Source organism: Phytophthora cinnamomi, assembly GCF_018691715.1.
Source record: "Phytophthora cinnamomi strain GKB4 chromosome Unknown Contig10, whole genome shotgun sequence".
NCBI classification, from domain to species: Eukaryota; Oomycota; class Peronosporomycetes; order Peronosporales; family Peronosporaceae; genus Phytophthora; species Phytophthora cinnamomi.
Window position 1 is genome coordinate 970,983 of NW_027150943.1, and position 25,302 is coordinate 996,284.

The 25,302-nt window shown below is 54.0% G+C and overlaps 11 protein-coding genes across 11 annotated transcripts; 6 read left to right on the forward strand and 5 right to left on the reverse strand.

Annotated features, from left to right (window-relative positions):
* Nucleotides 1-1,446: 1,446 nt before the first annotated feature.
* Nucleotides 1,447-2,309, forward strand: IUM83_05757 (uncharacterized protein; the record flags this gene model as incomplete). The annotated part of the gene is made up of 2 exons (XM_067929913.1): nt 1,447-1,566; nt 2,208-2,309. 2 exons carry the CDS (start codon nt 1,447-1,449, stop codon nt 2,307-2,309), a joined length of 222 nt encoding a protein of 73 aa, XP_067798190.1.
* Nucleotides 2,310-3,188: 879 nt separating this feature from the next.
* Nucleotides 3,189-5,162, forward strand: IUM83_05758 (hsp70-like protein; the record flags this gene model as incomplete). The annotated part of the gene is made up of 2 exons (XM_067929914.1): nt 3,189-3,320; nt 3,372-5,162. The coding sequence occupies 2 exons, from the start codon at nt 3,189-3,191 to the stop codon at nt 5,160-5,162; spliced, it is 1,923 nt and encodes a 640-aa protein (XP_067798374.1).
* An 836-nt stretch (nt 5,163-5,998) lies between these two features.
* IUM83_05759 (uncharacterized protein) lies at nt 5,999-6,871 on the reverse strand (the record flags this gene model as incomplete). Its single annotated transcript, XM_067929915.1, has 1 exon — nt 5,999-6,871. The coding sequence occupies one exon, from the start codon at nt 6,869-6,871 to the stop codon at nt 5,999-6,001; it is 873 nt and encodes a 290-aa protein (XP_067798189.1).
* Nucleotides 6,872-9,778: 2,907 nt separating this feature from the next.
* On the forward strand, nt 9,779-11,059 carry IUM83_05760 (Polycomb group RING finger protein 3; the record flags this gene model as incomplete). The annotated part of the gene is made up of 7 exons (XM_067929916.1): nt 9,779-9,856; nt 10,000-10,099; nt 10,173-10,275; nt 10,353-10,423; nt 10,507-10,651; nt 10,741-10,813; nt 10,877-11,059. 7 exons carry the CDS (start codon nt 9,779-9,781, stop codon nt 11,057-11,059), a joined length of 753 nt encoding a protein of 250 aa, XP_067798364.1.
* Nucleotides 11,060-11,436: 377 nt separating this feature from the next.
* Nucleotides 11,437-12,453, reverse strand: IUM83_05761 (nuclear LIM factor interactor-interacting protein; the record flags this gene model as incomplete). The annotated part of the gene is made up of 1 exon (XM_067929917.1): nt 11,437-12,453. The coding sequence occupies one exon, from the start codon at nt 12,451-12,453 to the stop codon at nt 11,437-11,439; it is 1,017 nt and encodes a 338-aa protein (XP_067798365.1).
* Nucleotides 12,454-13,622: 1,169 nt separating this feature from the next.
* On the reverse strand, nt 13,623-14,630 carry IUM83_05762 (nuclear LIM factor interactor-interacting protein; the record flags this gene model as incomplete). Its single annotated transcript, XM_067929918.1, has 1 exon — nt 13,623-14,630. The coding sequence occupies one exon, from the start codon at nt 14,628-14,630 to the stop codon at nt 13,623-13,625; it is 1,008 nt and encodes a 335-aa protein (XP_067798357.1).
* Nucleotides 14,631-16,376: 1,746 nt separating this feature from the next.
* Nucleotides 16,377-18,704, forward strand: IUM83_05763 (TKL protein kinase; the record flags this gene model as incomplete). Its single annotated transcript, XM_067929919.1, has 1 exon — nt 16,377-18,704. The coding sequence occupies one exon, from the start codon at nt 16,377-16,379 to the stop codon at nt 18,702-18,704; it is 2,328 nt and encodes a 775-aa protein (XP_067798358.1).
* A 43-nt stretch (nt 18,705-18,747) lies between these two features.
* On the forward strand, nt 18,748-19,008 carry IUM83_05764 (calmodulin-like protein 5; the record flags this gene model as incomplete). Its single annotated transcript, XM_067929920.1, has 1 exon — nt 18,748-19,008. The coding sequence occupies one exon, from the start codon at nt 18,748-18,750 to the stop codon at nt 19,006-19,008; it is 261 nt and encodes an 86-aa protein (XP_067798359.1).
* Nucleotides 19,009-19,116: 108 nt separating this feature from the next.
* IUM83_05765 (Leucine rich repeat protein) lies at nt 19,117-19,878 on the reverse strand (the record flags this gene model as incomplete). The annotated part of the gene is made up of 1 exon (XM_067929921.1): nt 19,117-19,878. The coding sequence occupies one exon, from the start codon at nt 19,876-19,878 to the stop codon at nt 19,117-19,119; it is 762 nt and encodes a 253-aa protein (XP_067798272.1).
* A 124-nt stretch (nt 19,879-20,002) lies between these two features.
* IUM83_05766 (leucine carboxyl methyltransferase 2-like) lies at nt 20,003-22,036 on the reverse strand (the record flags this gene model as incomplete). Its single annotated transcript, XM_067929922.1, has 6 exons — nt 20,003-20,757; nt 20,860-21,070; nt 21,137-21,510; nt 21,583-21,649; nt 21,750-21,828; nt 21,951-22,036. 6 exons carry the CDS (start codon nt 22,034-22,036, stop codon nt 20,003-20,005), a joined length of 1,572 nt encoding a protein of 523 aa, XP_067798366.1.
* A 1,003-nt stretch (nt 22,037-23,039) lies between these two features.
* On the forward strand, nt 23,040-24,704 carry IUM83_05767 (Lipase 1; the record flags this gene model as incomplete). Its single annotated transcript, XM_067929923.1, has 1 exon — nt 23,040-24,704. One exon carries the CDS (start codon nt 23,040-23,042, stop codon nt 24,702-24,704), a length of 1,665 nt encoding a protein of 554 aa, XP_067798367.1.
* Nucleotides 24,705-25,302: the final 598 nt, after the last annotated feature.

Here is a 25,302-nt window from a genome sequence, read left to right on the forward strand (position 1 = left end):
AACAGACGGTTGTTGACCTCCACAACGGCGACAACGAAGGAAAGGAACGGTCCTGAAGACAAGTGATTGGCAATGGTTGGTGGTGCATTTTGCGAAGTGCGAGCGGGTGCCTCGGCAACTCGAGGAATGACTAGCCTCTGGCCCTCGGACTACTACAAGGCGTGCTCGACTACATCGACAGAGGCGTTCACCGGCTGCACTGGGAGTGGCTGCGTGGCACAACATCACGCCTGTGTTGAACGGGGCTTGGATGTTCGGTGCGTCGGTGCGCGAGACGGCCTTCATGATCTACTTCTTCGGTTTCACGCGTACCGACCGGTGGCGATGAGGAGTCTGCGGATGCAAGAACTGGAGTCGTCCGAGTATGCGTGGGCGGCGCTGTCGTTGCTAGTGGTGGTGCCCATTGCGGTGCTGCGTGACTGCGAGCAGCTCTTCGGTATGGTTGTCAAGATGTGGGCTACCTGGTGCGTGGCGACCCACCAGACGCTGCTCATGTTTTTGCCGGATGCAGGGCAACTAGAGTGGCAAGCTACGTGTTGGTACGGGTACGCGTTGGTCAAGGCCGTGGTGGCTGTAACGGGGTTACACGTACAAGTGGCTGCAAGCCACTTGTGAATTTAACAGATACGATATCTGTTAAAAGTTTTAGATACTTCCTCACCTTGGTGTAAGTCACACCAATGGATACATTGAAGTGGGCCTCCACAATGAGTGGTCCACACATACCCAAAGATCCTATTGGTAGAAAGCAGCATCTTTCTACCAATCAGAGACGTGCATATTTGCGGGGCTCTGACAGCCAGCCGCTGTCAACCCCTTTCATAGATGATATACAGTTTTTAGCAGACTTAGGAGGAAGATCAATTTACAAACAATACAGTTCTCATTTTACCTAATCAAAGTCACTTGGAATCCTTTCTTACTTAACTTATATTTGTGTATTCAAATATAATTAACCTAAGTAATTACTAAGTACTTACGCTTCCTCATACACGTTGCGCAACGTGTAAGCTAAAGTAGTGAGTCAAGTTAGACCCACTACAGTGGCCATGGCCGGGCGCATGAGCGACAGTATCTGCGGAGTCTACGTGTTGGTGGCGCTGTGCGTCTCGATGATCGTGCACGCGCCTAGGATTCTTACGACGTCCTTGAAGGACTGTTGCATGGGTCGACGGGCGTTGCAGTGGTGCTGGGAATGTGGACCGCCTGGTATGGCTTCACGCCAGTGACCACGAGGGTGCGCGGCGTGCTCATGATGAGCGGCGTCTACAGCCATGTGATGCGGAGATACCGAGGCCGGATGCCGATCGATCCACCATAGAAAGTAGCGAGGGGGGGATCGACGTGCTGGGAGAACGGAAAGAGATTCGGGAGCGAGCTGAGAGTGCAATCATCATCCGGCTGCGCGGGTCCACAAACATGGCGACAGTATCGTCAGCAAGAGTGATGAACGGCCGTGGGGACGTGACCGTGGACGTGAACGAGGAGGCGCGTGGTCCAACGTACCCTGTGACCAAGACGAACAGCAAGAACATGGGGCTGGCCGAGGACGGCAGCCTAAAGTCGGTGAGAATGTTACGACCCACGTCAGCGACCTCGGCTGACAGCCCTTCTCGAGGTAATTGACGCCACGCTGGCTCCGGAGGAGTCGCGGTACCTGGAGGAACAGTATCGGGGCAGGCAAGCATTTCAAGTCTAAGTGGTGGGTCCACTCTTTGGCGAAAAATGACGCAAGGTAAGGGGGAAACTGGGCACGGAACGTTCGACGGCTGGACACCAAAGACGGGGGGCACGAACTCGGTAGTCGGTAGTGGCTCAGAAGCAGGAGGCGTGACGTCCCTAAGGGCAGCTTAAAGTAGGCGAAGAACGGGTCGGCGGGGTAGCCGTCGACCGCGTAGGGATCTGTGGAGAGCTCAGTCGTGAATTATCCTCGTTAAAGCAACTACCTTTCTTTTTCGAGTGCGTTAGCCTTCTTTCCTTCTAACGCCTAAGCCAGCAAGCTTCACGTCGTTCACCTGTCGGCTGAAGTACGCGACCCCGATGGAGGAGGACCGCTACAGATCGATGCCGCCGCAAACCACACGCTCGAATGGGTCTGGATGACGAGTCTCTATGCACCGAAGACTAGATATTTCTGTTCACAGCGCGGAAGCATGGAAATCATGGAGCTACCGAAAACCTCATCCGAATCACTGCCTCCGAAGCAGATCCGCGTACTGCTTACAGTGCTAATCAATTTGATCGCCAAGGGCAACGCGAGCATCTGCGTGTACAAGCTCAAGGATCTCATGGAGACTGTTGTCATCTAGGAACATGCATGCCTTCATGGCTGGGACTTCTGGTCTGGAAACCAAAATATGCTGTGACATCTGTTGCATGACTGCAGGTTAGCTATTCTAATTTTAGGAGTGCCCCAATTCCAAGTTTCGAAAGTGCTGACTGATTAGCAAACGCCTGACCGAATTGCACATTCCCAGTAAAAAAAACTGACTAATTTGAAAATTATTAAAAAAATTCCATTTTATTCGCGATAAAAATATTTGAACTTGTTTTTGCCATCCAGAACGTTGTTGACGTAGGCATATACAGTACCAAGTGAAGCCATCTGCTGCTGAAGTTACTTAATATGGCTGAGGCATAAGTGTTGCGATCTGACTCGGGTGGCGGCTGAAGTAGCTTCAGCCGTAATAAGTTACTTCAGCCGCCAACTACGTCAGATGGCTTCACTTATGTGCTGAAGTAGCTTAATACGGCTGAAGTAACAGCCACCGAGTCAGATGGCTTCACTTATGTGCCTACGTCAACTCAGCGGAAAAATCCGTTTCACGCGTGCCGCGCTGCGATTGGTCTAAAAGGAGTCGCGATCCCACTGTCTCAGCTTCCAGAATTTTCGATCGGCTGAACCAGACTCCCGAAACGGCCGCCCATCATTGGTCGAAACCCCGGGGCCAATTCACGTCTATCACGACCAACTTGGTCGGCGTTGGAATTGTCTCGAACGGGGAGTGGGTGGCGGCGGCGGCCCATGTTCAGGATGGAGGTCGCCTCCCTCTAACACCGCAAATTCTACCCGCACCCCCTCCCGACGATCTTTCGGTCAGCCCCCTCACTCCCGCCACCTCATTTCCGAATTTCCCTTGTGGAGAAGAAGACAACCCCCCAAGCTCCCCCCAAGCAACAAGAACAAGATGGCGCAGTCTGTGTCTGGATACTCGGTCGGCATCGACCTCGGCACGACCTACTCGTGCGTCGGCGTGTGGCAGAACGACCGCGTGGAGATCATCGCCAACGACCAGGGCAACCGCACCACCCCGTCGTACGTGGCCTTCACGGACACCGAGCGTCTCATCGGTGATGCCGCCAAGAACCAGGTGGCCATGAACGCGCACAACACGGTGTTCGACGCCAAGCGCCTCATCGGCCGCAAGTTCTCGGACCCGATCGTGCAGGCCGACATCAAGCACTGGCCGTTCAAGATCTCGTCGGGCGCCGGTGACAAGCCGCAGATCACGGTGCAGTTCAAGGGCGAGTCCAAGACGTTCCAGCCCGAGGAGATCTCGTCCATGGTGCTGATCAAGATGCGCGAGGTGGCCGAGGCCTTCATCGGCAAGGAGGTCAAGAACGCCGTGATCACGGTGCCCGCCTACTTCAACGACTCGCAGCGTCAGGCGACCAAGGACGCCGGCGCCATTGCCGGTCTGAACGTCCTGCGTATCATCAACGAACCCACGGCCGCTGCCATCGCCTACGGCCTGGACAAGAAGGGCGGCGAGCGCAACGTGCTGATCTTCGACCTGGGTGGCGGTACCTTCGATGTGTCGCTGCTGTCCATTGAGGAGGGCATCTTCGAGGTGAAGGCCACCGCCGGCGACACGCACCTGGGTGGTGAGGACTTCGACAACCGCCTCGTGGACCACTTCACGCAGGAGTTCAAGCGCAAGCACCGCAAGGACATCACGGAGAACCAGCGTGCCCTCCGTCGTCTGCGGACTGCGTGCGAGCGTGCTAAGCGTACGCTGTCGTCGTCGGCTCAGGCCTACATCGAGATTGACTCTCTTTTCGATGGCATTGACTTCAACTCGACCATCACGCGTGCTCGTTTCGAGGACATGTGCGGTGACTACTTCCGCAAGACCATGGAGCCCGTGGAGAAGGTGCTGCGTGACGCCAAGCTGTCCAAGAGCCAGGTGCACGAGGTGGTGCTCGTGGGCGGATCGACGCGTATCCCCAAGGTGCAGCAGCTGCTGTCGGACTTCTTCAACGGCAAGGAGCCCAACAAGTCGATCAACCCCGATGAGGCTGTGGCCTACGGCGCTACCGTCCAGGCTGCCATTCTGAGCGGCAACGACTCCTCGGAGAAGCTGCAGGACCTGCTGCTGCTGGACGTGACGCCTCTGTCGCTGGGTCTGGAGACGGCCGGTGGTGTCATGACCACTCTGATCGCCCGTAACACGACGGTGCCGACCAAGAAGTCGCAGACGTTCTCCACGTACGCCGACAACCAGCCTGGTGTGCTCATCCAGGTGTTCGAGGGTGAGCGCTCCATGACCCGTGACAACAACCTGCTGGGCAAGTTCAACCTGGACGGCATCCCGCCCATGCCTCGTGGTGTTCCCCAGATCGACGTGACCTTCGACATTGACGCGAACGGCATCCTGAACGTGTCGGCCGTGGAGAAGTCGACGGGCAAGGAGAACAAGATCACGATCACGAACGACAAGGGCCGTCTGTCCCAGGCTGACATTGACCGCATGGTTGCCGAGGCCGAGAAGTACAAGTCGGAGGACGAGGCCAACAAGGTGCGCATTGAGGCCAAGAACGCGCTGGAGAACTACGCCTACAACCTGCGTAACACGCTCAACGACGAGAAGCTCAAGGACCAGATCTCGGAGGATGACAAGAAGGCCATCGACGACAAGGTGACGGAGACGATCAACTGGCTCGACGCCAATCAGTCCGCCGAGAAGGAGGAGTACGAGGGCAAGCAGAAGGAGCTCGAGGGCGTTGCCAACCCCATCCTGCAGAAGATGTACGCCGCCGCTGGCGGTGCCCCTGGCGCCGAGGGTGGCATGCCCGGTGGCATGCCGGGTGGCATGCCTGGTGCTGGCGCCCCGCCCGCCGGCGCCCCGGACCAGGGCCCCAAGATCGAGGAGGTCGACTAAGCAGTCGGAGACTGTGTCAAATGTCTCGCGTCGCGGTGGCGTCAGCGTGGATTGCACGCGCTACGGGCATAGAGTGCTTTGGCCGCGATCTCTGTTTGCTTTCAAGTCGGTTGGTCTAAGTAGTGGTTAGCTTTTGTAGAGAAGCAGCTGGAGTTGATCGGCTCCTTCAAAGATGCACAAGCTGCATGAAATAAAGTCAACGAGGAAGCCCCTCTATTAACTTACCCATGTCTTGTTCCTAAACACCGTGTGAGCAACTTCCGGGTGAACACGACAACCATGAATTCCTTGTTGCTTTGTTAAGGAAAAGGAGAACACTGATCTTGGGACGAGGTTGCTGCGCTTTACCTGGGCGACCATTTTTTATTGAGTAACGTTCGTATTTTTTTTCTGGGAGGATAAAAAAAATGGATCTCATGAAGGTACCAATACTGGTCTTGCTCCGAAGTGGCGACTACCAGAGTCGCCCATGGGCGGCCGCTGCTGCCGCAACTTCACTTTCGTGCACAGGGAGTTCGCCAATCTCACGGCTGGTGGCGCCAATAATGCGAACATGGACTTCTCTATGGCCACACGCCCCGAGTATTGGCCATGCACGGGCATTATTTCTTACTACGGAAGTATTTGTTCAGCTGCGCATTACTGGGCAGATAGAGCGGCTGCGAAGCAACCACAGCATCTACCTGCCGGCGGAAGTAAAAACAACTGAGCGTTACCTGCAAGTGGGAATACATTTCGTGACCAATTAAAGTTTTGTGGGGCTGGTAAATCAGCAAACGGATCTCAGGATATACAGCAGTGTAGCTCTGTGCGAACTAGATAAGGAGTCTCGCGCCTTAGACCACGGCCGACTTGACGCCATCCTTCGCCGCCGTTGCTCCCTTGGCGCTCTTGAGCCAGCAAGTACCGCCTGAGAGGTTGGACCACGAGAAGGCCTTGCATCCAGAAGTGTTCATGCAGATTGAGCAGCAGCCGTAAGCATCTGCGCTCGGCTTGTTACCGATATCGTTGCCCACGTAGTCCACGCCGATCTCCAACGCGCAGCTCGGTGCGGGCGGGTTTGCATAAATTGCAGCTGAGGTTACCTCGGCGTTTGCCACCGTGTCGCCCTTGAGATTCTTGAGGTAGCAAACTCCCGCTTTCCACGAGAACGCGCGACACCCATTCCAACCCTGGCAAATGGCACAGCACTCCTTGGCCGTGCCCGCTGCCTTGCTGCCGATGTCGTTTCCGACAAAGTCAACCCCGCTCTCGAGGCCGCACATGGCATCAACAGGAGCGGGGTAGACATCAGCTGACGTGGCTCCTGCCTTGACCACCATGCGGCCCTTTCCGCTCTTGAACCAGCACGTGCCGCCGTTATAGTTCGTAAAAGTGTACGCTCGGCACCCCGGCAGAGCTTGGCACTGAGCGCAGCACCCCAGCGCATTGCTTAGCGGCATCGACGTGATGTCATTGCCGACATAGTCGATGTTGTTTTCGAGGGCGCAAACGTCTAGCGCCTGCGTCAACACGACCGCCGAAACCACGTATCGGTTCTGACTCACCGTGCCGCGGCCACTCTTGAGCCAGCACGTACCGTTGTTGTGCGTGCTGTAGGTGAACGCCATGCAGCCGGGGTAGTTCTCGCAGTGGTCGCAACAGTAGCCGGGACTGATGGCCGGCACGTTGGTGAGGTCGTTGTCGACGTAGTCGAATCCGTTCTCCATGCTGCAGATCGGGAGAGTTGGGTAGGAAATCAACTCACGTAGCAAAGGCGTATTGTGGGCCTCGAGTTGTGGAAACAGCAGTCCCGCCAACAACGTTGAGAGGAAGGAGCCGTTCTTCATGGTTGGTAAGGTGTAGTAGGTCCGTCGCTATTGAGGGAAAATGAAAAGTGAGTTCGAAGTCGTGCCTCCTACGCGAACGAAATACTGCCCCTTTCAGGCTCCGCTGTTACAGGAAAGCCGAATTGAGTTGCATAGAGTCCGCGTCAGAGCGAGTTGGACGCTTGGCTGCACCCCAACAGCAAGTTCGCTGCAACTGAAGGGCAATGGGTGCGTTCATGTACGCGAGGGTGCATGCTGGCCCGAAAGCAGTGGCTATACCGGTAGTGAATGGTCAACGGGTCCTCTGAAGACTTTTGAACCAAAGACACGAGCTGGAAGTTTCGGCCAGCATTTTGCGTCGACGGGGGTGATGTCTTTGCAATGAAACGAGTCGCTGCCGGCCATCCACCGTTGTGCGATTCTAACAGCAAAAAGTTGCATCTCGTGCTCAGGTTCAATCTCCATGACACTAACCAAGTCTACGATGGGGACCCAAGCCAAATTTTGAACTGAATTTGTTTTTGTGATCGAGCACTGTTGCTTTGTTTAGCTCCAACACTCATAGCGATCGTGAAATGTTATCTCTGCTGCCATCGAAAGATCCATATAGGAACGTATAAACCTGGCGAGGGACTTGTTCTTGGCAACGGCAAGTCTGGCGAACGTCGATGGGGCACGAAATCGCTAGTTGCAGAATTGCTTGAAGGAAGTCGCGCAGTACGCGTGAACGTTTTTCCTTTGGGAGTGCAGGCACAAAGAGTGAACCCGGCAGCAAAATACCCACGCGGAGGTTTCTCGCGACTTCACTGCAGAAGGCGCACCGCTTTACCAGGTGCGATGTCTTTGAGCAGGAATACAACTCCTCGCGAAGATTGACAAACTCATCGAGGGTCTTCTCAGTGATAGTGGCAGGCTCACATTCAGCGCCAGTGGTCGCTATGGTGATTGGGTGCATGGTCGGAATGTTCGTTCGGAAGTGCGTAGATGTGTGAATCTCCACGACGTAGCAGTGCGTGCCCCCACTACTTTGGTCCGAAACGCGAATTTCGCGAACCTGCTTGAGCTCAGCTATCCTCTGCATGTGCCGAGAGTACGATTCGGGAAATAGGGCCGATGGAGCGAGCGGCGACAGCCCCGTTGCTGCTGGAGTTGATTGCTTGGTTTGGCAGGGCTCCCAACTTTGTGCTAACCGAAGATCTCTCGTATCCATGACCTCCAAGTGACTTGGTACACAGAAGTAAAAACTGCAATGCTGGAGCAGGCTTGCTTGCCGAGGATAGCTCCTCGGCTTGGCTCGGAATGAATGCTGGTTGTTGTCATTCTTGAACCTTGCACGCAGAAAAGATGCTCGAAAACAACGTTAGAACAGAGCTGTGGAAAATATAATTGATATTGTAATATTGCTAAGATTGTCAATCACAATAATTGACAAATCCCCAGAGTGTCCCCATCCAACTGTTTGACCCCTGCGCACGGCTTCAGTTGCAATCTGGCAGAAAAATAAGCAACCGCAAGTCCAGAGAACCGAAGTTAGCTTCCAGCTAGCTTTTCTTGATTTTCTGGCTGCTTTAGAGTGGAGACGAGAGAAGTTTTGGCTTAATTGTTGAGGTACAAGCTAACATGACGAATATACAATACCTCAAAAACATAGACATTTTGAGTATATTGTAAGACCAATATACTCAAAATTTCTATGTTTTTGAGGTTTAGCAGCAGCAGCAGGTAGATGCGTTGGGACGACGAGGTTATATATTATAATATTTATATTTAATAAGATTGTTGATATTGCAATAATTGATTGTTCAAGCATTAAACAATCTATATTTCCACAGCCGGGTCAGCAAAATTGCGAAGGCTGTGCTTCACATTTTGTCCAGAATTCTTTTTTTCCTCGTCACGGCTTTTGTATGGTGACAGAAGAAACACAAATGCCTTTTTCGCCAGACCGCCGAGAGGTTGGTTACTAATTGACTCAACTTGCTCAGGCAGCACCTTCAACATCAATGCAAACTTTGTATTCGAGTTTGTGTTGATGGAAGGATGTGCCCCTCGGTCCATCAGCCGGTGGACTTCTTTCTACGCTGCCATTGGTCATTGTGTCACGTAAGCTGCAGGTCAATGCGGTGGGTTCTCCTCCTGTGGCTCGCTGTGACCTTCAGCCTTGTCCAGGCTCAAGGATATGTCGCCATCTTTCGCAGATATCATCCCACGACGCGTGTCCAGTCCTTTCCCCCGTCAGCACCAGCAGCCGCATTCACTCTTCATGACTGTCGTATCCAGCAGCTCCTCGTGACGCGCCGGTACTTCGAAGCTGCCGCTGCCAGACTGAGCCTCGACGTGCAAGGGCTGCTAGCGGTGCGCCAACTCTCGAGGCTTCGTGAATCCAGCATCCAAGGCCAATGCGACTGCGAAAGCTCCAGCACCCTCGCCACCCCAACTCTAACTCCAACCCCAACACCAGCGCTGCCAGCTAGCTTCCCCGAAGCAGGGACGTCGTGGCAGTTGGAGCCGACAGAACGAGACGATCATACTAGCGGCGGCTCGACTGCCGACGGGGCATCGGCATCCAGTCACTCGGGGTCATTTGTCACAAGCACCATGTTCGCTCTCGCTGTGTTCTTCATGGTCGTCCCGGTGGCCTGCATCCTCGGCTTCGCGCTCTTCTGCAAGCGCAGGAGACGACAGCAGCACACACACGCTTGACCCCAAGCCAGACAACTTCAATTATGCGGTTCCGTAGGCTCATGCACTACAATAGTCCCACAATATTTGCTTACGCTTTTTTATACCAGTCCTCGTTCAGCCGCGATGGCCAGGAACTCCTCCGCCCCGAGCGCTGCGCTCGACGACGCGTCGTGCAGCGTCATGTTCGCGGAGGCGCGCACGGTGCGTCCCTTCCTCCCTTCGAGCCACCTTTCAGCCTCTATTCGGCGCTGATTGCCACGTTTTGGCGCCAGCTTTTGAGTTTTCGTTTTGGTTTGGCGGCAAAAATGCTAATTCGTGTGCTGGTACTGTACTGGTGTAAATAGGAAACTCTGCGGATGGCTGATATCAACGAGTTCTTGCTCTGCAAGCTGTGCAAGGGCTACCTGCGGGACCCCTACACGGTCAAAGAGTGCCTGCATACCTGTGCGTCATCAAACTCTATTCATTTTTTTTTACAGTTTCGTGGCAGTTGACATGGCATGAATTTTGTGGGCAGTCTGCCACGGCTGCATTCGAGGGTACTACTTGTACGACGGCAAGTCGTGCTCGTGTCCGACGTGCCACGTGCGTCTTGGGGCCAAGCCGTGGACCAACATCATGTGAGTTCCAGTCTCCTATCGTTGGTGTTGTGTACCGTTCCGGGTTCGATGCTCTGCTTTTCTTACAACGCCTACAGTCCTGACCCAGCTATAAAGGAGCTCGTCGAGAAGCTACTACCCGACTACAATGCTAAGGAAGAAGAGGAAGGTGAGGTGGCACCTGAAACTGCTGCTGGATGCCATGAAATTGACTATGCTATATGTTTCCATTGGCTACTGCTATTGCTGTAGAGAGGGATTTCTACAAGAGGCTTGGTATTAAGCGCAAGCGCGTCGACACTCCAGCTACACCTCGCCGAACCCGATCGAAGACGAGTGGCCCACGAGGCCCGTCGCCAGGGAACATGATTCCGTTCGAGATTTACCCACAGCGCGGGTTAGTTCGTGGTTATTGCCGCGCTTCTCGATTCAAGTATGCGTTCCTGACCCAAATTATCTTTATCGTGGTTGCGTTGGTGTTTGCAGTCCTGGCGTCCCGCTGTTCCTTCAACTCGACAAGCTGCATGCACCTTGCATGAATACGCAGGCTTTGTTCAAGGTATGGTGCAGATGGCTTGCATGGTGTTAGCGAGTTTCTTTCTCATGTTTCGTCCCTGCGCAGATAACTAATCTCCGCAAGTACATCGCTAAAAAATTGAAGGGAGTAAAGCCCGAGGAGATCGAGATTTTGTGCAAGGGTGTGGCTGTTGGTCCGGAATACTCGCTTGAGTTTATCCGTCGCACGCGGTGGAAAGAGGACTGCAAACTGATTCTCGAGTATCGGCGGCAGGTTGTTGCCTCGTAGGTCACCACCGTCACCAGCATTCGTGTACTCTGCTCTTGAGACGTCGAAACCCAGGACCTAAAAGAGAAAATAACATTTGCTTGATTTCCCCAAGCTCGAAAACCCACGAATATGATATTAAGTACTTTTGACCCATAAACTTTCTTTGCCCCTGCTCAACGGCAAAGCAAACGTCACACGTCTCCACCCAACGGAAGCTTCATTCGGATGCATCCCACGGTATGGTTAGAGCGCAGACAAGGTCAGAACTACTGTAGGCTCAAGCTTTCGAATGTACTTGGAAGTATTAAAGATTTCTACCTAGGTGAAGGAAAATTAAAAAAATAATAGCTACTTGAACTGCAGCGACGATATCGCGGCACGGTTCGAACGAAGGGCTAATAGTCGGCGTCCCAGATGTGCAGGTGATCACGCACGTCTTGAACGTCGTGGTGCTTTACGAGAAAGCGGGCGATGGACTCGAGCTCTCGGTCATTCGGGTCGTCGATGAAGTTGGAGCAGCCGATGGCGTTCTTCGGGTGGAAAATGTACGACATGGGCGAGTTGTCGATGATGATCGTCTGCGATAGTTCGCGGGCCAATAGTGAAAGATCCTTCACGTAGTTGCCCTCGTACTGCACACAGTGCTCACGGTAAAGTCGGTATTTGATGACGCCTTCCGGATCCAGTTGGTCGAGAAGCGGATCCGCGTACTTGCTCAAGCTGGCTGTGTACACCACAATCTCGTAGTATTTCGCCATCTCCACGAGGAATTCCTCGACCCCTGGTCTCTTGGCAACGAAGACGTGGTGTATGGTGCCATCGATCTCAACCGGAATTATGAAGTCTGGGTTGGTAGTGGGTCGGAACGATGAGTGCACCAGCGTCTCATCAAGGTCGAGCACCAAGCACATTTTGTCTGAGTCGTCAGGTGACCGCGGAGGCAAGACGCTCCTTCGAAGCTCAATAACTTTGCTGCCAGCTGCCCCAATCTTCGGCGGCTTCGGTTGGGAAGATCGGTCTTGGTTCGACTTGCTCAGAGCTGGCTGATGCTGCTCGTTGCTGCCGAACGCTGACCAAATGTTAACGAACAGGTTGCGGAAGCTGCCCCGTGGCTGGACCTTGCTCGTGCTCGATCCCTGACGAGTTGCAATACGGCCATTTGCAAGAATGGACTGCTGCTTACCATTTTTGTCGACTCGGTGTACGATACTCGCCAGCGGGTTGGCCAGATTCAGACTCGCGAGCTGCTTCGTCGGTGGAGCAGTCGCTGCACCTTTGCTTAAGACGCTAATACTCATGCTTCTGCGCGAGAACATTGCGTCTTGGGTCACGTCACTGCCAGGCTGGGCCCCTTCCGGCTTCAGACCCGCGTACAAGTTCGACTGCGTCTTCGATCGTGCAATGGGCATCATCGTCGTTGGCGGTGTCGTTGCTGTTAGTGGGGTTGAAGGCGCTGCGTACTGGTACGCTTCGAGTCCTGTCCGAAAAGGGGCCTGTGCTTTTGTAGTCACAAACTGCTGGTCTCGAGGCTTGAGCGGTGTGGTGTGGTGGTGTGTCGGTGGGAGCTTGACTTCAAATGTGATAATAAACCAAACGGCAGCGGCGTGGGGCGAAAAGCAAACGCATCAACGGATACTGCACACTTGACAGAACTTCCATCCTCAGAATCTCGTCCGGTGACCTCGAGGAGCCTGGTAACCCATTCATCCTAGATTTCACGCACGCGGCCAGTGTTGCGGCGCATCTATCCTTGACAGTGTTGGATTTATTTTTACGGTGCGTTTCACTCTTCTAAGCCTGTGCACTTATCCCGAATCGTACTAAGCATGCTTCAACGTGTGATCCATATTTCGGCTTACCCGTCCCGCATCCGGTGGAGATACGCTGTCGAAGCTCACCCCTTCGGTGGGCTTCCAGGGTATGGGCGTTTGACTGAAGTCAGTGTTATCGGCTGGAAACGTTTGCTAGCTTCGTGAAAAGTTGAGGAAGGTCTGGACCGTTGTATGAATTCCATGTCTCGTTCAGCGCTCAAGATTCTGCAACGAAAACATCTAGCATAGAATGTAAGACGCTGCGCAGCCCACTTCATAGCTCTCCTGTACTAAAACAATTAACTTTCCCTAACGGAAGTCAAAAAATGTTTTCCAGCAACAGATCTATGAATAAAAGTGAGTAAAAGCTGCTCGATAACCGAGTTCAAAATTAGACCAAAAACGCCATCAGTTAATGTTGTGAATGGCGCGATCCACAACGACCGTGAAATTGACTCGCACACTCACACCACCCCCGCAAACCACGGTAGTTTGTATCGTTGATACACCCTCAGTTCGTGTGCGACCTGGGCCTGATACAAAAATACCTAGCGTAATTTGAAAACTAGGCGCGATTCAGCCTTAATTTTTAAACCATCGGTACTAGGTTCAAAATCTGTATTGTATGGTCAGGTTAGTGTCTTCGTCGTCGACGACACCAAGATAAATCGCTCTATCAGATAGCTCTAGCTGTTGCTTGTAAATACATGGCAAAAATAGTAAATAGCCGGCAGGTAGATGTTTGCTGCTCGGCAGAATGCTGTCAAAAGTTAATAGTTGGCGTCCCAGATGTGCAGGTGGTCGCGAACGTCTTCAGCGTCGTGGATCTTGGTCAGAAAACGCGAGATTGACTCGAGCTCACGGTCATTCGGATCGTCGATGAAGCTGGAGCAGCCGATGGCATTTCTCGGGTGGAAAATGTATGACATCGGCGAGTTGTCGATGATGATCGTCTGCGCAATCTCGCGGTCAAGAAGAGACAGATCCTTCACGTAGTTGCCCTCGTACTGCACACAGTGCTCACGGAAAAGTCGGTACCGGATCACGTTTTCCGGGTCCAGTTTGTCCAGAAGCGGGTCCGCGTATTTGCTAAGACTGGCAGTGTAAACCACGATCTCGTAGTACTTCGCCATCTCCACGAGGAATTCCTCAGCTCCGGGTCTCTTGCAGACGTATACCTGGTGAATCGTGCCGTCGATGTCAACGGGAATAATGTAGTCGGGGTTGGTAGTGGGTCGGAACGACGAGTGCACCAGCGTTTCGTCAAGGTCGAGAACCAAGCACTTCTTGTTGGCGTCATCGGGTGCGAGTGGAGGTAGGACGCTCTTGCGTAACTCGATGGTGGTGCTAGCAGCCCCCGCAGCCTTGAGCTTTGAGGGAGACGACTTGCCCTGCGCCCTTTTGTCCAACGCCTGCTGTTGCTGCTCATTGATTCCGAGAGCTGACCAGATATTCGCGAACAAGTTCCTGAAGCTCCCTTGCTGTCCATTCGCGGCCGAGCCCTCGCGGTTTATGCGGCGACCAGTAGCGAGAATGGGCTGCTGCTTGCCGTTCTTGTCAGCTTGGTGCACGATGCTCGCCAGCGGGTTCATCGGAGTCAGATCCGCGAGCGGCTTCTTCGGCGACGCTTTCTTCGCGCCAACGTCGAGCGCGTTGCTGCTCAAGCTCCGGCGAGAAAACACTGCATTGTGAAACAACCGACCTGCGGGCTTGGCTCCTTCCGCCTTCGGGGGAGCGTTCAAGTTCGACTGCGTCTTCGACCGCGTGGTGGGCATCATTGTTGCTGTTGAAGACGCTTCGTCCTGATTTGCTTTTGAATGGGGCCCTGTGAATTGAGGTCCCGGGAAAGTTGGTAAGGAGCGGTTTTTGATCGAGTTGACGCTGTAGTGGGAGGTGCAGTGCGGGCTAGTCCTCCAAAGTGATAATAATTAACGGTGGGGTGCGACGCGAAACTCCGGCGGGACCAAAAGCCTGCGCACACTTGACACGCTCCCTCAAAGTCTCGTCCACCGACCTCAAGTCGTCGAGCAACCCGTTCCACCTTGCTGCTCCATTCTTGACGTGGAGGTTTATTTTTGTGTTGCCATTCTTCTGAACCTGTGCTAACGAGTAGTTCCACCGCCCAGAACGGCGAGGAGCTTCAGTCTGCACACACAGGGCAAGGGTAATCGCGTCTATTACTTCAGTGATCACTGAGGCAAAGACAACCTGGCTACACCAAGTGTACGAAGATGCGAAATCGAGCAGGAGTCATGGTTTCTTGGTCTTCCAGTCACAAAGCTCCGAGCAGTACAAGCGACGAATGATAGTAGTTATCCTTTTCAAACAGGTGGAACTACCGCTTCGCCACCTCATTTGCAAGGCTCTGGAAGTCTGTGGGCTGCAACTCGCCACATCGACACACTGGCGTGACATGCACTCTCCTCAGTTTCACGTTCCTCACATTCAGGATCAGAGATCCAGCGTTCACCTCGTCAGGTTTGAGCGAACGAAGGAGGGATCACCGCGCTCTAATGAAGACGAGACCGGTGCTTTTACGCTGCAGCGTTCGTATAACACGCTAGCAGTTAGGGCAGCTCTCACCGGTATATCCTTCACATCAAGCCCGATCCAAGCGGGGCCTGATCCACGCGATGGTCCCAGCTTGTGAGCCCATGACCACTGTCACCTGGGGCTTCACCGCCCGTTTCATTAGCTCACGTTCGCACCTTCAGCAGGGGCTAAATGTAGAAGTCCTTCGGCTTTCGCGCGAGTGGATCGACCTCGACATGGAGGCCAACGTTTCGATGGGGGAAACCTCAGCGTAGTGCCCCCGCTACATCTGAGATCCCAGGGCATTAGCACTCGCAAAAAGTATATGACGCAAAGGCTCAACAACTGGCCACAAACGGCTTCAGCCGCAAGGACCCATAATTTCGTTTCAGAACCTCCAGCATATTATAATTCAGGTTCCTCGTTTGATGCACGTTTGTGTTGCGGAGAGACGTGAGACTATATACCCCCATATAACTTGCAAAACCAATTTCGTGAGGGGACAGCGAAGTGGTCAGGATGGAAGAAGAGGAAACTACTCGAACTCGAACTCGGAGCCGATAAGCCGATAAGACTCGGTCTCGGAGCCTCATTTCCAGCATAAGTCGCTCACTTCAGCACGGTTTGCGAGTGCATTCCATTGACCTGCAGAAGCACCTCCATTTGATACGTTGGTGACAACTTGTCCACCATAGTGGGCGATGCCACGTCTGAGCATGTGCGTCTCGGAAAAGCCGACACCTCGACGGTCTCCAACGAGCATCACGCGACTCGAAGAAGGCCACAACTTATTGCACAACGACGGCATGAAGGACACGCCGAGAGACCTTAATGCTCGTCAACGAGTGAATTCACGGTCTAACGAACAAATCCAAGTACAGCACTTTCCCCCTCGAAGGCGGCGACGTCGTTCAGCTGATGGAAAATACTCGAGAAAGACGACGAGTTTACTGGTGGTAGCTTTAGTGGTTGCTGGGTTTTGCGTTTTTGCGATGATGGTGCAGGGTGTTGGAGATGTTGAAGACCTCATTTATTCATCACGCCGCGAGCTTCGACGACGGCTAGCTGAAGTTTCAAGTGGTGACACTGTTGCTAAGTTACATTTGGATGAGCGATACGCTTTCGATGGAACTCATTCGGACTTTGCACAACAGTTCTACCGACGATACCTCGCTGGAGATGAAGCTGAGCCTATTACGGACACGAGCGACCTAGCTGAGGTGGTGAAGTACGTGAAGGACGAGTTTGGGTTGAATATTACTGAGCTCCCAGCGATACTGCAGCAAGCGGTTGTGTGGGACATGGGCTACGTAGCTGCTGCGGATCTGGGCTACGTCAAGGTGTACACGAAGTGTGGAGTGAGGATGTCGGAGTTGCAGGTTACGCGTAGTGCGTACAGAAGCACAGGGTGCATAGAGCAGAGGTGCTCCTCGCCGAACGGCGAGCTCTTTTACCAGTCACAGTACTGCAATGGCTATCAGATGGGGAATGTTAGCCTGTGTGCTGCTACAAACGGCATAACTCCGGTGCACGGATCCATGTGGGCCGACGGTGGCACGGACGACATGGTGCCGGTGAGCAATATGCAGCGACACGAATGGACTGATGCAGGAATCAACTACACTATTATGGCAATTCACCTCGCAGGAGACCCGAACCGGTACGGAAAATGCATCATGCCGTCAATGACAATTCCGTGCGTAGCCTACGACGCTAGTACGGCGGATGAATCGGACTGGTGCTCGCCAAAGCACGGTGAGATTGTACCTCAGTGGCTGGAGCTCGAGAAGACCGGACGTGCGTACGTTACCGAGAGTTCCGGCTGGCAAAAAGCTGCTCTACCAGTGACTATTACGAGTTTGGTGCTACTACTGCTTGTACTCATCGCAGGTTTTGCGTTCTGGCGTAAGACTCGTGAAAAACTACGGGAAACAGAGGATATCCTAGAACAAAAGCGCGCGATCTTGGGTGGACGTGGTTCAGATGAATTGTCCATGGTGGACGACATCGATTTCATTCTCGACACATCCGTTGTTGAGAAAGATATGGGCCAGCAGGCGTGGGAAGCATGGAAGCCCCTACCTGTCAAGCCTAAACAGATCAACAGAAACAGTGAAGACTATGACACCGTGCTTTTGGGAGGAAGTTTTGAAGGCCTTATCGATACGAATGACCACGAAGGTTCAGCCCACCACCGCCATCTCCACAACAGTATTCGTTCTCCCAGCAAGGCTACAACCGCAGGCTTGACTAGTTTTGCTTCAGGTGGCACCGGCAGTCGACGGGATTCATTGACTCTGACCTTCACACGGCAATCCAGCTCAACTGACCCAGTAAATAGCTCAAGTTCGACGAATCCATCTTCTGGGACGATGATAACCCCTCTGATAGAGTTCCAGAACGATTTGGCTGTATCCACTCGCCGTGTTCCTTTTGTCGACGTCAGCCTGGTGCGCCAGATAACCGCAGGGGCTTACGGAGAGGTTTGGCTTGGACGTATGCGCGGTGATATCGTGGCAGTTAAGCGCCTCACCCGTGAGCGCCGTCGCCACCTCCACGAGCTAGAGCTTTTTGCTGCTGAAATTCAGCTCATGGCTTCTTTTGCACACTCGAACGTGCTTGGACTCTTAGGCGTTGCCTGGAATACGCTCGAGAACATGCTGCTGATCATGGAGTACGTGGAGCGCGGAGATCTACAACATGTCCTTCAGTATCACAATGACAGAGTGCTTGAAGAAAAGGTATTCGACGCTACCAACGAGTTCTCGTGGGCCTCCCACAAAGGCAAAATTGCGCGAGACATCGCATGCGGCCTGGACTACTTACACGGCCTGAAGCCGATTGTCGTGCATCGCGACCTAAAGTCCAAGAATGTGCTCATCGGTGAGAGTTATGAAGCTAAACTCAGTGATTTCGGCGTCAGTCGACTACGTAGCGGAGAGGAGACAATGACAAGTGGAGTGGGTACTCCATACTGGACTGCACCAGAGGTGCTTGCGGGGTACAGGTACTCGGAAAAAGCCGACGTGTACTCTCTCGGAGTCGTGCTAACCGAACTCGACACTGGCGAACTCCCTTTCTACGATGCACGTACATCTGACGGAGACAAGATGGAGACCATCCACATTTTGAGCCTCGTTGTAAGCGGCAAGTTGCAGCCAAGTTTTACCCTCGACTGTCCAGAGGATGTTCGCAAGTTGGCGCTTGCCTGCCTCAACCCGAAGCCCGAGTGTCGACCATCGGCGAAAGAGGTCACACATGAACTTAACCGCCTGCTGGAATCGGAGGAGAGTCCGCCCGTGACAGGCGGGCTGGTTTGAACGGTCGGCACTAGCAAATTTCGGGATTTGTGCGAAGTCGGCCATGGCGAGTGCTGGCTACGACGTGGATTTCGCTGCTCTCGGTCTCTCTCCAGAGCGATTTGAGGCCTTCAAGACTGTGTTCTCATCTCTGGACAAGGCTCACACGGGCGCCATCTCGACGAGACAATTGGACGCACTCTGCTTCCAGTTAGGCGAGACTTTCGATGAAGAGGAGTTAGCAGTCGCTGCTGCTAGTCTCGCAGATCCGAAGACCGGACTCATTCATTTCGCTACCTTCCTGCCGTGGTGGGTCAGCGAGTAAGCGACAGGATCAAGAGTGTAGCATTCCACACGGAAAAGTTAATACACGCTCTTCACCTGAAGGGGAACTCTCGTCATTCAATACTTTGATGAAACATCCCTATCTCAACTACTTGGTTCGTGTGGGTGACCCTGCAGGAGCCGTAGCAAGAGCCTGTGCCACAGCCTTACGGATACTTAAGGCTCGAGTGATGAGCTCACGTCGCTTAGCTCGTGAATGAAGTAGCAGGTTCCGTTCGTGCAGGCGACGCAGTTTTTCAGGCGCTTCTGTGAGCTCGGGGTTCCCGCTCAAATCGATGACCCGCAATTTGGGCAAGATATCGATCGTTGTTGGGTCAATTGTCCGCAGCCGATTGTCTGCTAGCAGTAACACTTGCAGCTTCCTCAGTCCAGCTCCGACCGGCAGCTTCTCGTCGAAGTTCTCGAACGATATCTTTTCGATGAGGTTTGCTCGCGCGTCCAGCTCTTCGAGTGCGTCGAGTCTTTCAAATGTCGTGACGGATAGCTCGTGGAGGCGGTTGTGCGCCACGTTGAGGCGCTGAAGGTAGCGTAATGCGCCGATAGAGCTTGCTGACAGCTCCTCGAGCGCGTTTTCGCTTGCGTTCAGCGCTACAAGTTGTGGGAACGCTCGTGCTAATCCATCGGGTAGGGAGCGCAGCGCGTTCCGGCGAATATTCAGTTGGTGCAGACGTGGGAACCGTTGAGCTAGCTCATCTGGTGGTGGAAGTTCTTTCAGTCCTAGCGACGACAAGTCCAACGTAGCTCCATTTGACTGCGCCAGACTCGCAGAATACCTCTCCTCGAGGGCTGTCGAGTGTGCTGACAAATCTTGCTTCGTGGTTTCAGTCTTCAAGCTAACCGAAGCTAGCATGTCGCGATCAGTAGTTTGCGCTGCTTCAGGCTGTTGCTGCATCGCTTCTAAGTGGCAACGAAGACAATGGCGCAGGAAAAGAAGAGCAATCACACGTGTTCCTGTATATATAGGGAACTGTTGCCTAAAGCGTTTTCTGGAAACGTACAAGCTTGAATGAGCTGTGCTGCTTCTCACTGTCCGTCTGCTCGATATACCCAAGAGCGCGGTACAGTTGCTGAGCTCCTTCCATGGCACCGATAGTCTCGAGACGAATTTCCTTGAACGCACCGCATGACGCAACGAACATCTCGACGGTACGCACCAAAGCCGACGCCACTCCACGGCGTCGAACTGCGGGGGAAACACTCAGCCGGCAAAGTTCTGCGGTTTGCTGGTCTCCGTCACTTGATGGAGTCACCAGCGGCTTGACACCCACACAGCCTACGACATCACTGCCTACTTCAGCAACCCAGAATCCGCTCGTCACAACACCGGCGCTATCGGAAATTTGGAAAGCTTGATGCACGTCAAACATGTCCCCGCCAGGACCTCGAAGCCGATTCGCGACGAACTGACGCACAGCTCGGGACCCCTTGGCAAATTCGAGGTGCGTGCTCTCAAAGAGCGATCGGACGATGGACAGGTCATCATCCTGGAACGATCGAATGACCACCACTTCAGATGCCTGTTGTTGAACGGAGGTAGCTGTCACGAGGTATCGGTGCTGCTGTGCACGAGGAACAAATCGCGAGATCCACTGAAGACCATTACTATCTTGGTCCTTGCAATTGTCGGCTAGGTAGATCGCGTAATGAGCATTGCAAAGCATCCAATCAGCAAACTCGTCGAACGGTTCCAGCGTCGACAGTCTGCGCTTCTCTTCTGCAGTCGTACAGGCTGCGAAGACACCGTTCATGTCCAGAATGCGACAACTTTTCCAATGAGCAAGAGCAAGAAGTCGGCGAGTGTGATCAGCCGCAGACCGGAAACCTCGCGTACCGCGGAGTGTGCAGCCCTTAACAGCAAAGTATCGCTGTAGCGTCGACCCGAATGCGCTCGCTCCTTCTTTATTTTTTTTGTCGGCGCTCTTGTCGTCAGCCTCTTCACTTGCTTGAATGCTGATCGGGTCATAAAGCGCAATGGAGCTGCTCGGGAAAGCGCCAGCGACCCAACGAAGGAGCATCGTGCCCTTTTCCGGTGCCAGATACGACTACAAAACACAACGACAGTTAGCTGAAGCGTCTAAACCGCCGAAAAGTGTAAACGACTGCCGCACCACAACGCATTCAGCAAGAACAAGCGTAGGCAGGCTTCGATCCACGCTAGAAGCACCAAGGGCGATATCCAGCCGCTCCTTGTCTCCGAGATCACACGAGATCAGCGAGTACGTCGCAGAGGGCACTCGACACTGCCACGCCACTTTACCATCAGCTGGGGCACCGACAGACAGATTGTCCGCATCCTTCGGGAACAGACCGGCGCGAACGCCGTCGTCGTTCAGAAGCTTCGTCTTGGCGTCCACGATGGCGTCACAGTCCACCTCCGCGAACGAAATCTTCCCAGAGAACTGGCGCTGCTCTAGCAGACGGAAGAACAGCGTGTCGAACCCCGCGCCCAATGACACGATGTTCACTTCGGCCGACGTCGCATCTACAGCCACCAAAGGCCCCAAGAAGGTCAGTCAAAACTGCAGAGAAAGCTGGAAACGACGACAAAGCTCACTCTGTGACAGGAAGAGCTCAACGCAGCGAGTGATGGCTACGTGGCGCAGGTAGTAACCACGATGTATCTGCGGCGATTCACGTCCAAATAGTAGCAAGTAAGTATCTCGAGGCCGCCATTTTGAGACTAAACCTCCTCTAGGGATCCTATCCAGTCCATTTTCATACCAGAGGGATGCGGCGCGTGGGTTTCTCCACGAAGAACCGCAGAAATGGGTCGTGAAAGTAGCCGATCGTCACTGCGGAACTGTATTAAGGAGAACGGGGAGGAATGATACACACTCTTTAGAGGTTGCTGCTGGAGGCTGTGGTGTGAATCGGAGCTTGGGAACAGCACAGGGTGGTAGAAAAACATGCGGAGAAACGTACAGCTTGCATTTGACGGCGTCGAAGGCCGTCTCCGTGACGTTGTGGTCGCTCGTGCCGCGCCACTCTGCGGTCGTCGGCGTCGCCATGGCCAGCAAATGAAAAAGTATACGCGGTATACACTTGATCCATGTGCACCACATGATTCAGCACAAGTCACATATTTGCGCACACGTCACATGCACGTCAACCTGCCGTCACTTGCTGAATCCCAGCGGAGCTGGCACGATCAGCACTCTGGATGCCAGGGCGACTGAGCAACTCGATGCTGTGGCTCGGCCATCGACTCAGGTCAGAGGTGAGTGCGTCATGCTGACGTTGATTCGAGCTCGACTCTCGTGCGATCGCAGTCACAGTCAGCGCTGCTGTTCATCGCTTCGGACCGAGACGATGAACAATCAATACAGGGCGGAGATGACGCCCGCGTGAGTTACTCAACCCGGTTGTGCTCCCAGCTGGCGGTTCGCAACCACTCAAATGTGCCTGAGCTATCGGCGCAGAGTCACCGACTTGGCCCAGGCTTTGAGATGGCTTCGTGGATCGAGAAATGTGGACGAATGAGATCGAAGACAGCAACAATGGTTATGACTTGAGGCAAAACAATCATCTGTACGAAGCCCCTTGAGGTGTTAAATGAGACTAAGAAGGATCCTCCTTAGGAGGATCTCCTTTCGGGACGGACGCACCGCAATAATTTGCCTGGTCTAACGTGTTCACACCAAAGCCACCGCGTGCTTTACCGGATCCCGGATGGCGCTCGGATAGACTCGTGGAGCCATTCCGCAAGTATCACCGGGTGCACGACCCCGCGTGGTAAACGCGTTCGGCATGCTGCCCCCGCGGCTCCGCTCCAATCCCAGTCAGACCTCTCCGCTCGCAGGTTCGTGCCTGGGCTAGTCGGTCTTGCAACAGCACCTGGTGTCACACGCTCTGCTCTTCGATAGTCGTAACCCCCAATCAAACAGTATAATATTCTCAAGCGGAAGTATAGTATCGTCCGCCATCTACGACTCACTTTTCATTTTACCTCAAGACGAAGAACCAACTCCAAGACAACTTTCGAGCGTCTGTCACTAGTCCACAATCAGGATCATGCGCGTGTACGCTTTTTTGATGGCCGCCGCCGCTGTAGCGGCACCTGTGCTTTCGTCGTCGCTGCCCACCGTCGAGCTCGACTACACAACCGTCCAGGCTGTAGGGGGCAACACCACTGTCGGGTACTATAAGTACCAGAACATTCGCTTCGCTGCCGTACCGACGGGTGACCTGCGTTTCGCCGCACCGGAGTTGCCGCCACAAGAGAACGAGACGAACACCGGCACGAACCTCGCCGACGCTGATGTTGACTGCTCGTCCACGGAAGATTGTCTGTATCTCGATGTGTGGGCCCCCGCCAACGCCACGAACCTCCCCGTTATGGTGTGGACCTACGGCGGCGGGTTCTCTGCTGGCTCCAAGTCGCAAAACACCCCCGAGGGTCTGTTTGATTTAAGCCAAGACTTCGTGTTCGTGGCGTACAACTACCGTCTGGGCATCACCGGTCTGGGCAATGGCCCAACGTACCAGCACGAAGGCGGTGCCGCCAACCTGGTGGTTTGGGACTCCACCCGCGCGTTCGAGTGGGTCAAGACCTACATTGGCAAGTTCGGTGGCAACTCGAACGACGTCACTGCAGTAGGCTTCTCGGCCGGTGGCTCCCAGGTCATGTTCCAGATGACGCGCTTCGGCGGCAACGCCCCGCAGCTCTTTGAGAAGGCGTACATCATGTCGCCGGGCTTCGTCCCGGGAGCCGGCCACCATCACGCTGAGCAGTTCTGGCAGAACGTGTCGTCCGCTGTCGGTTGCGATGGCGGTCACCTTGACTGCATGCGCGATGTGGACTTCAGCACGCTGCAGGATGCTGCCAGTGAGGTCGTGTCCGACTATACGTACCAGTACCAGCCGCGCGTGGATGGATTCATCATCCCGGACACCTACGAGGCCAGCTTGTACCAGGGGCACTTCAACTTCTCTGGACCGTGTGTGATTTCGCACGAGCAGCACGAGGCCAACAGCCAGGCGTATACGGGCGTGGACGACGCTGATGACATCCCCACCGAGCTCCGCATTTTCTTCCCGTCCATTACTGACGACGTCATTGACGAGCTACTCGAGCTGTATCCGGAGGAGGACTACACGAGCGCTGGTCTGCGCTTCGCTGACATGAAGCAGTCGCTCGATTTGACCGCCAAAAACTTGGCGCTCACGAACGCTCTGAAGAATGAAACCTGGAACGCCGAGGTGGCTCTCAGCACGGCTACGCATGGTACCGATCAAAGCTACTACTGGTACAGCACGTACACGCTGTCCACGAGCTCCAGCACTTCTCGCCGCGCTCAGGCTACAGACTCGGCTAGCTCGTACTACGCCAGCGTCTCTGCTAGTAGTGTGGCTGCAGGAAGTACGGCTATGGGGAGTACTCAGGGCGGCTCTTTCGGCGGCATGGGCAGCTCCACCGGCATGGGTGGTGGTGCTGGGGGTGCCGGCGGTGACTCATCGGTGAACTCGACGATCGCCATAATGATGCAGAAGTACCTGCTCTCCTTCGTGATCACGGGCAATCCGAACACGATGTGGCCCGACGACAAGATCTACTGGCCGCAGTACAACGAATCCAGCGTCGGCACGGAGATTGTGTTCAACGACACGTTCACGGTTGCCGACGACGACCTCGCCAACGCGAAGAGCCTCTTCTGGAACAAGGCCTTGTGGTACTAAGCAAGCGGTTGGCGCTCGGCCCTCGATTTGAGGCTGGGAGGTCCATGCATTTTTGTCTAGCACGAGCAAGTAGTGTCAACGATTGATAACCTTCGGCGATCAAATAAATGTCTGAAAGATATGGCTACACGTCGGACGTGGATGATTGGTCAGCTCACTTCAACACCACTTGTAACGGTTACAGTAACGGCTGCATTGTTAGTCGTAGCCACAAGCTGCGTTTTGGTGTGTCCAAGGTGGAAGGATACTTTCAGCAGACCGACAAAGGCAACATTCTACCCAGCAATCTGAGATGTAGTATATACTCAGGCCCTTATACCTCTGATGCAGAAGTACGAGTACAGTGCACGAGACAACCATCCGATCCCAGAGCGCAAACAGCATCGTTGCTGTCGCTAAGGCGCGGTTTACAAATCTGTATGTAGAGAGCTGTAGCCCCCACGGTGGTGGCTATTCGGTGGGGGCCCACCGTGCGACCAGCGCGGGATTGAAGCCATAACGCTACAATATCTGGTCGGACCGAGACTCATTCGAGCGACAACAGCCTACCGATGCGCAATGTGTAATTTGCGACAGCTACATGTACCAGAGGCAGCTT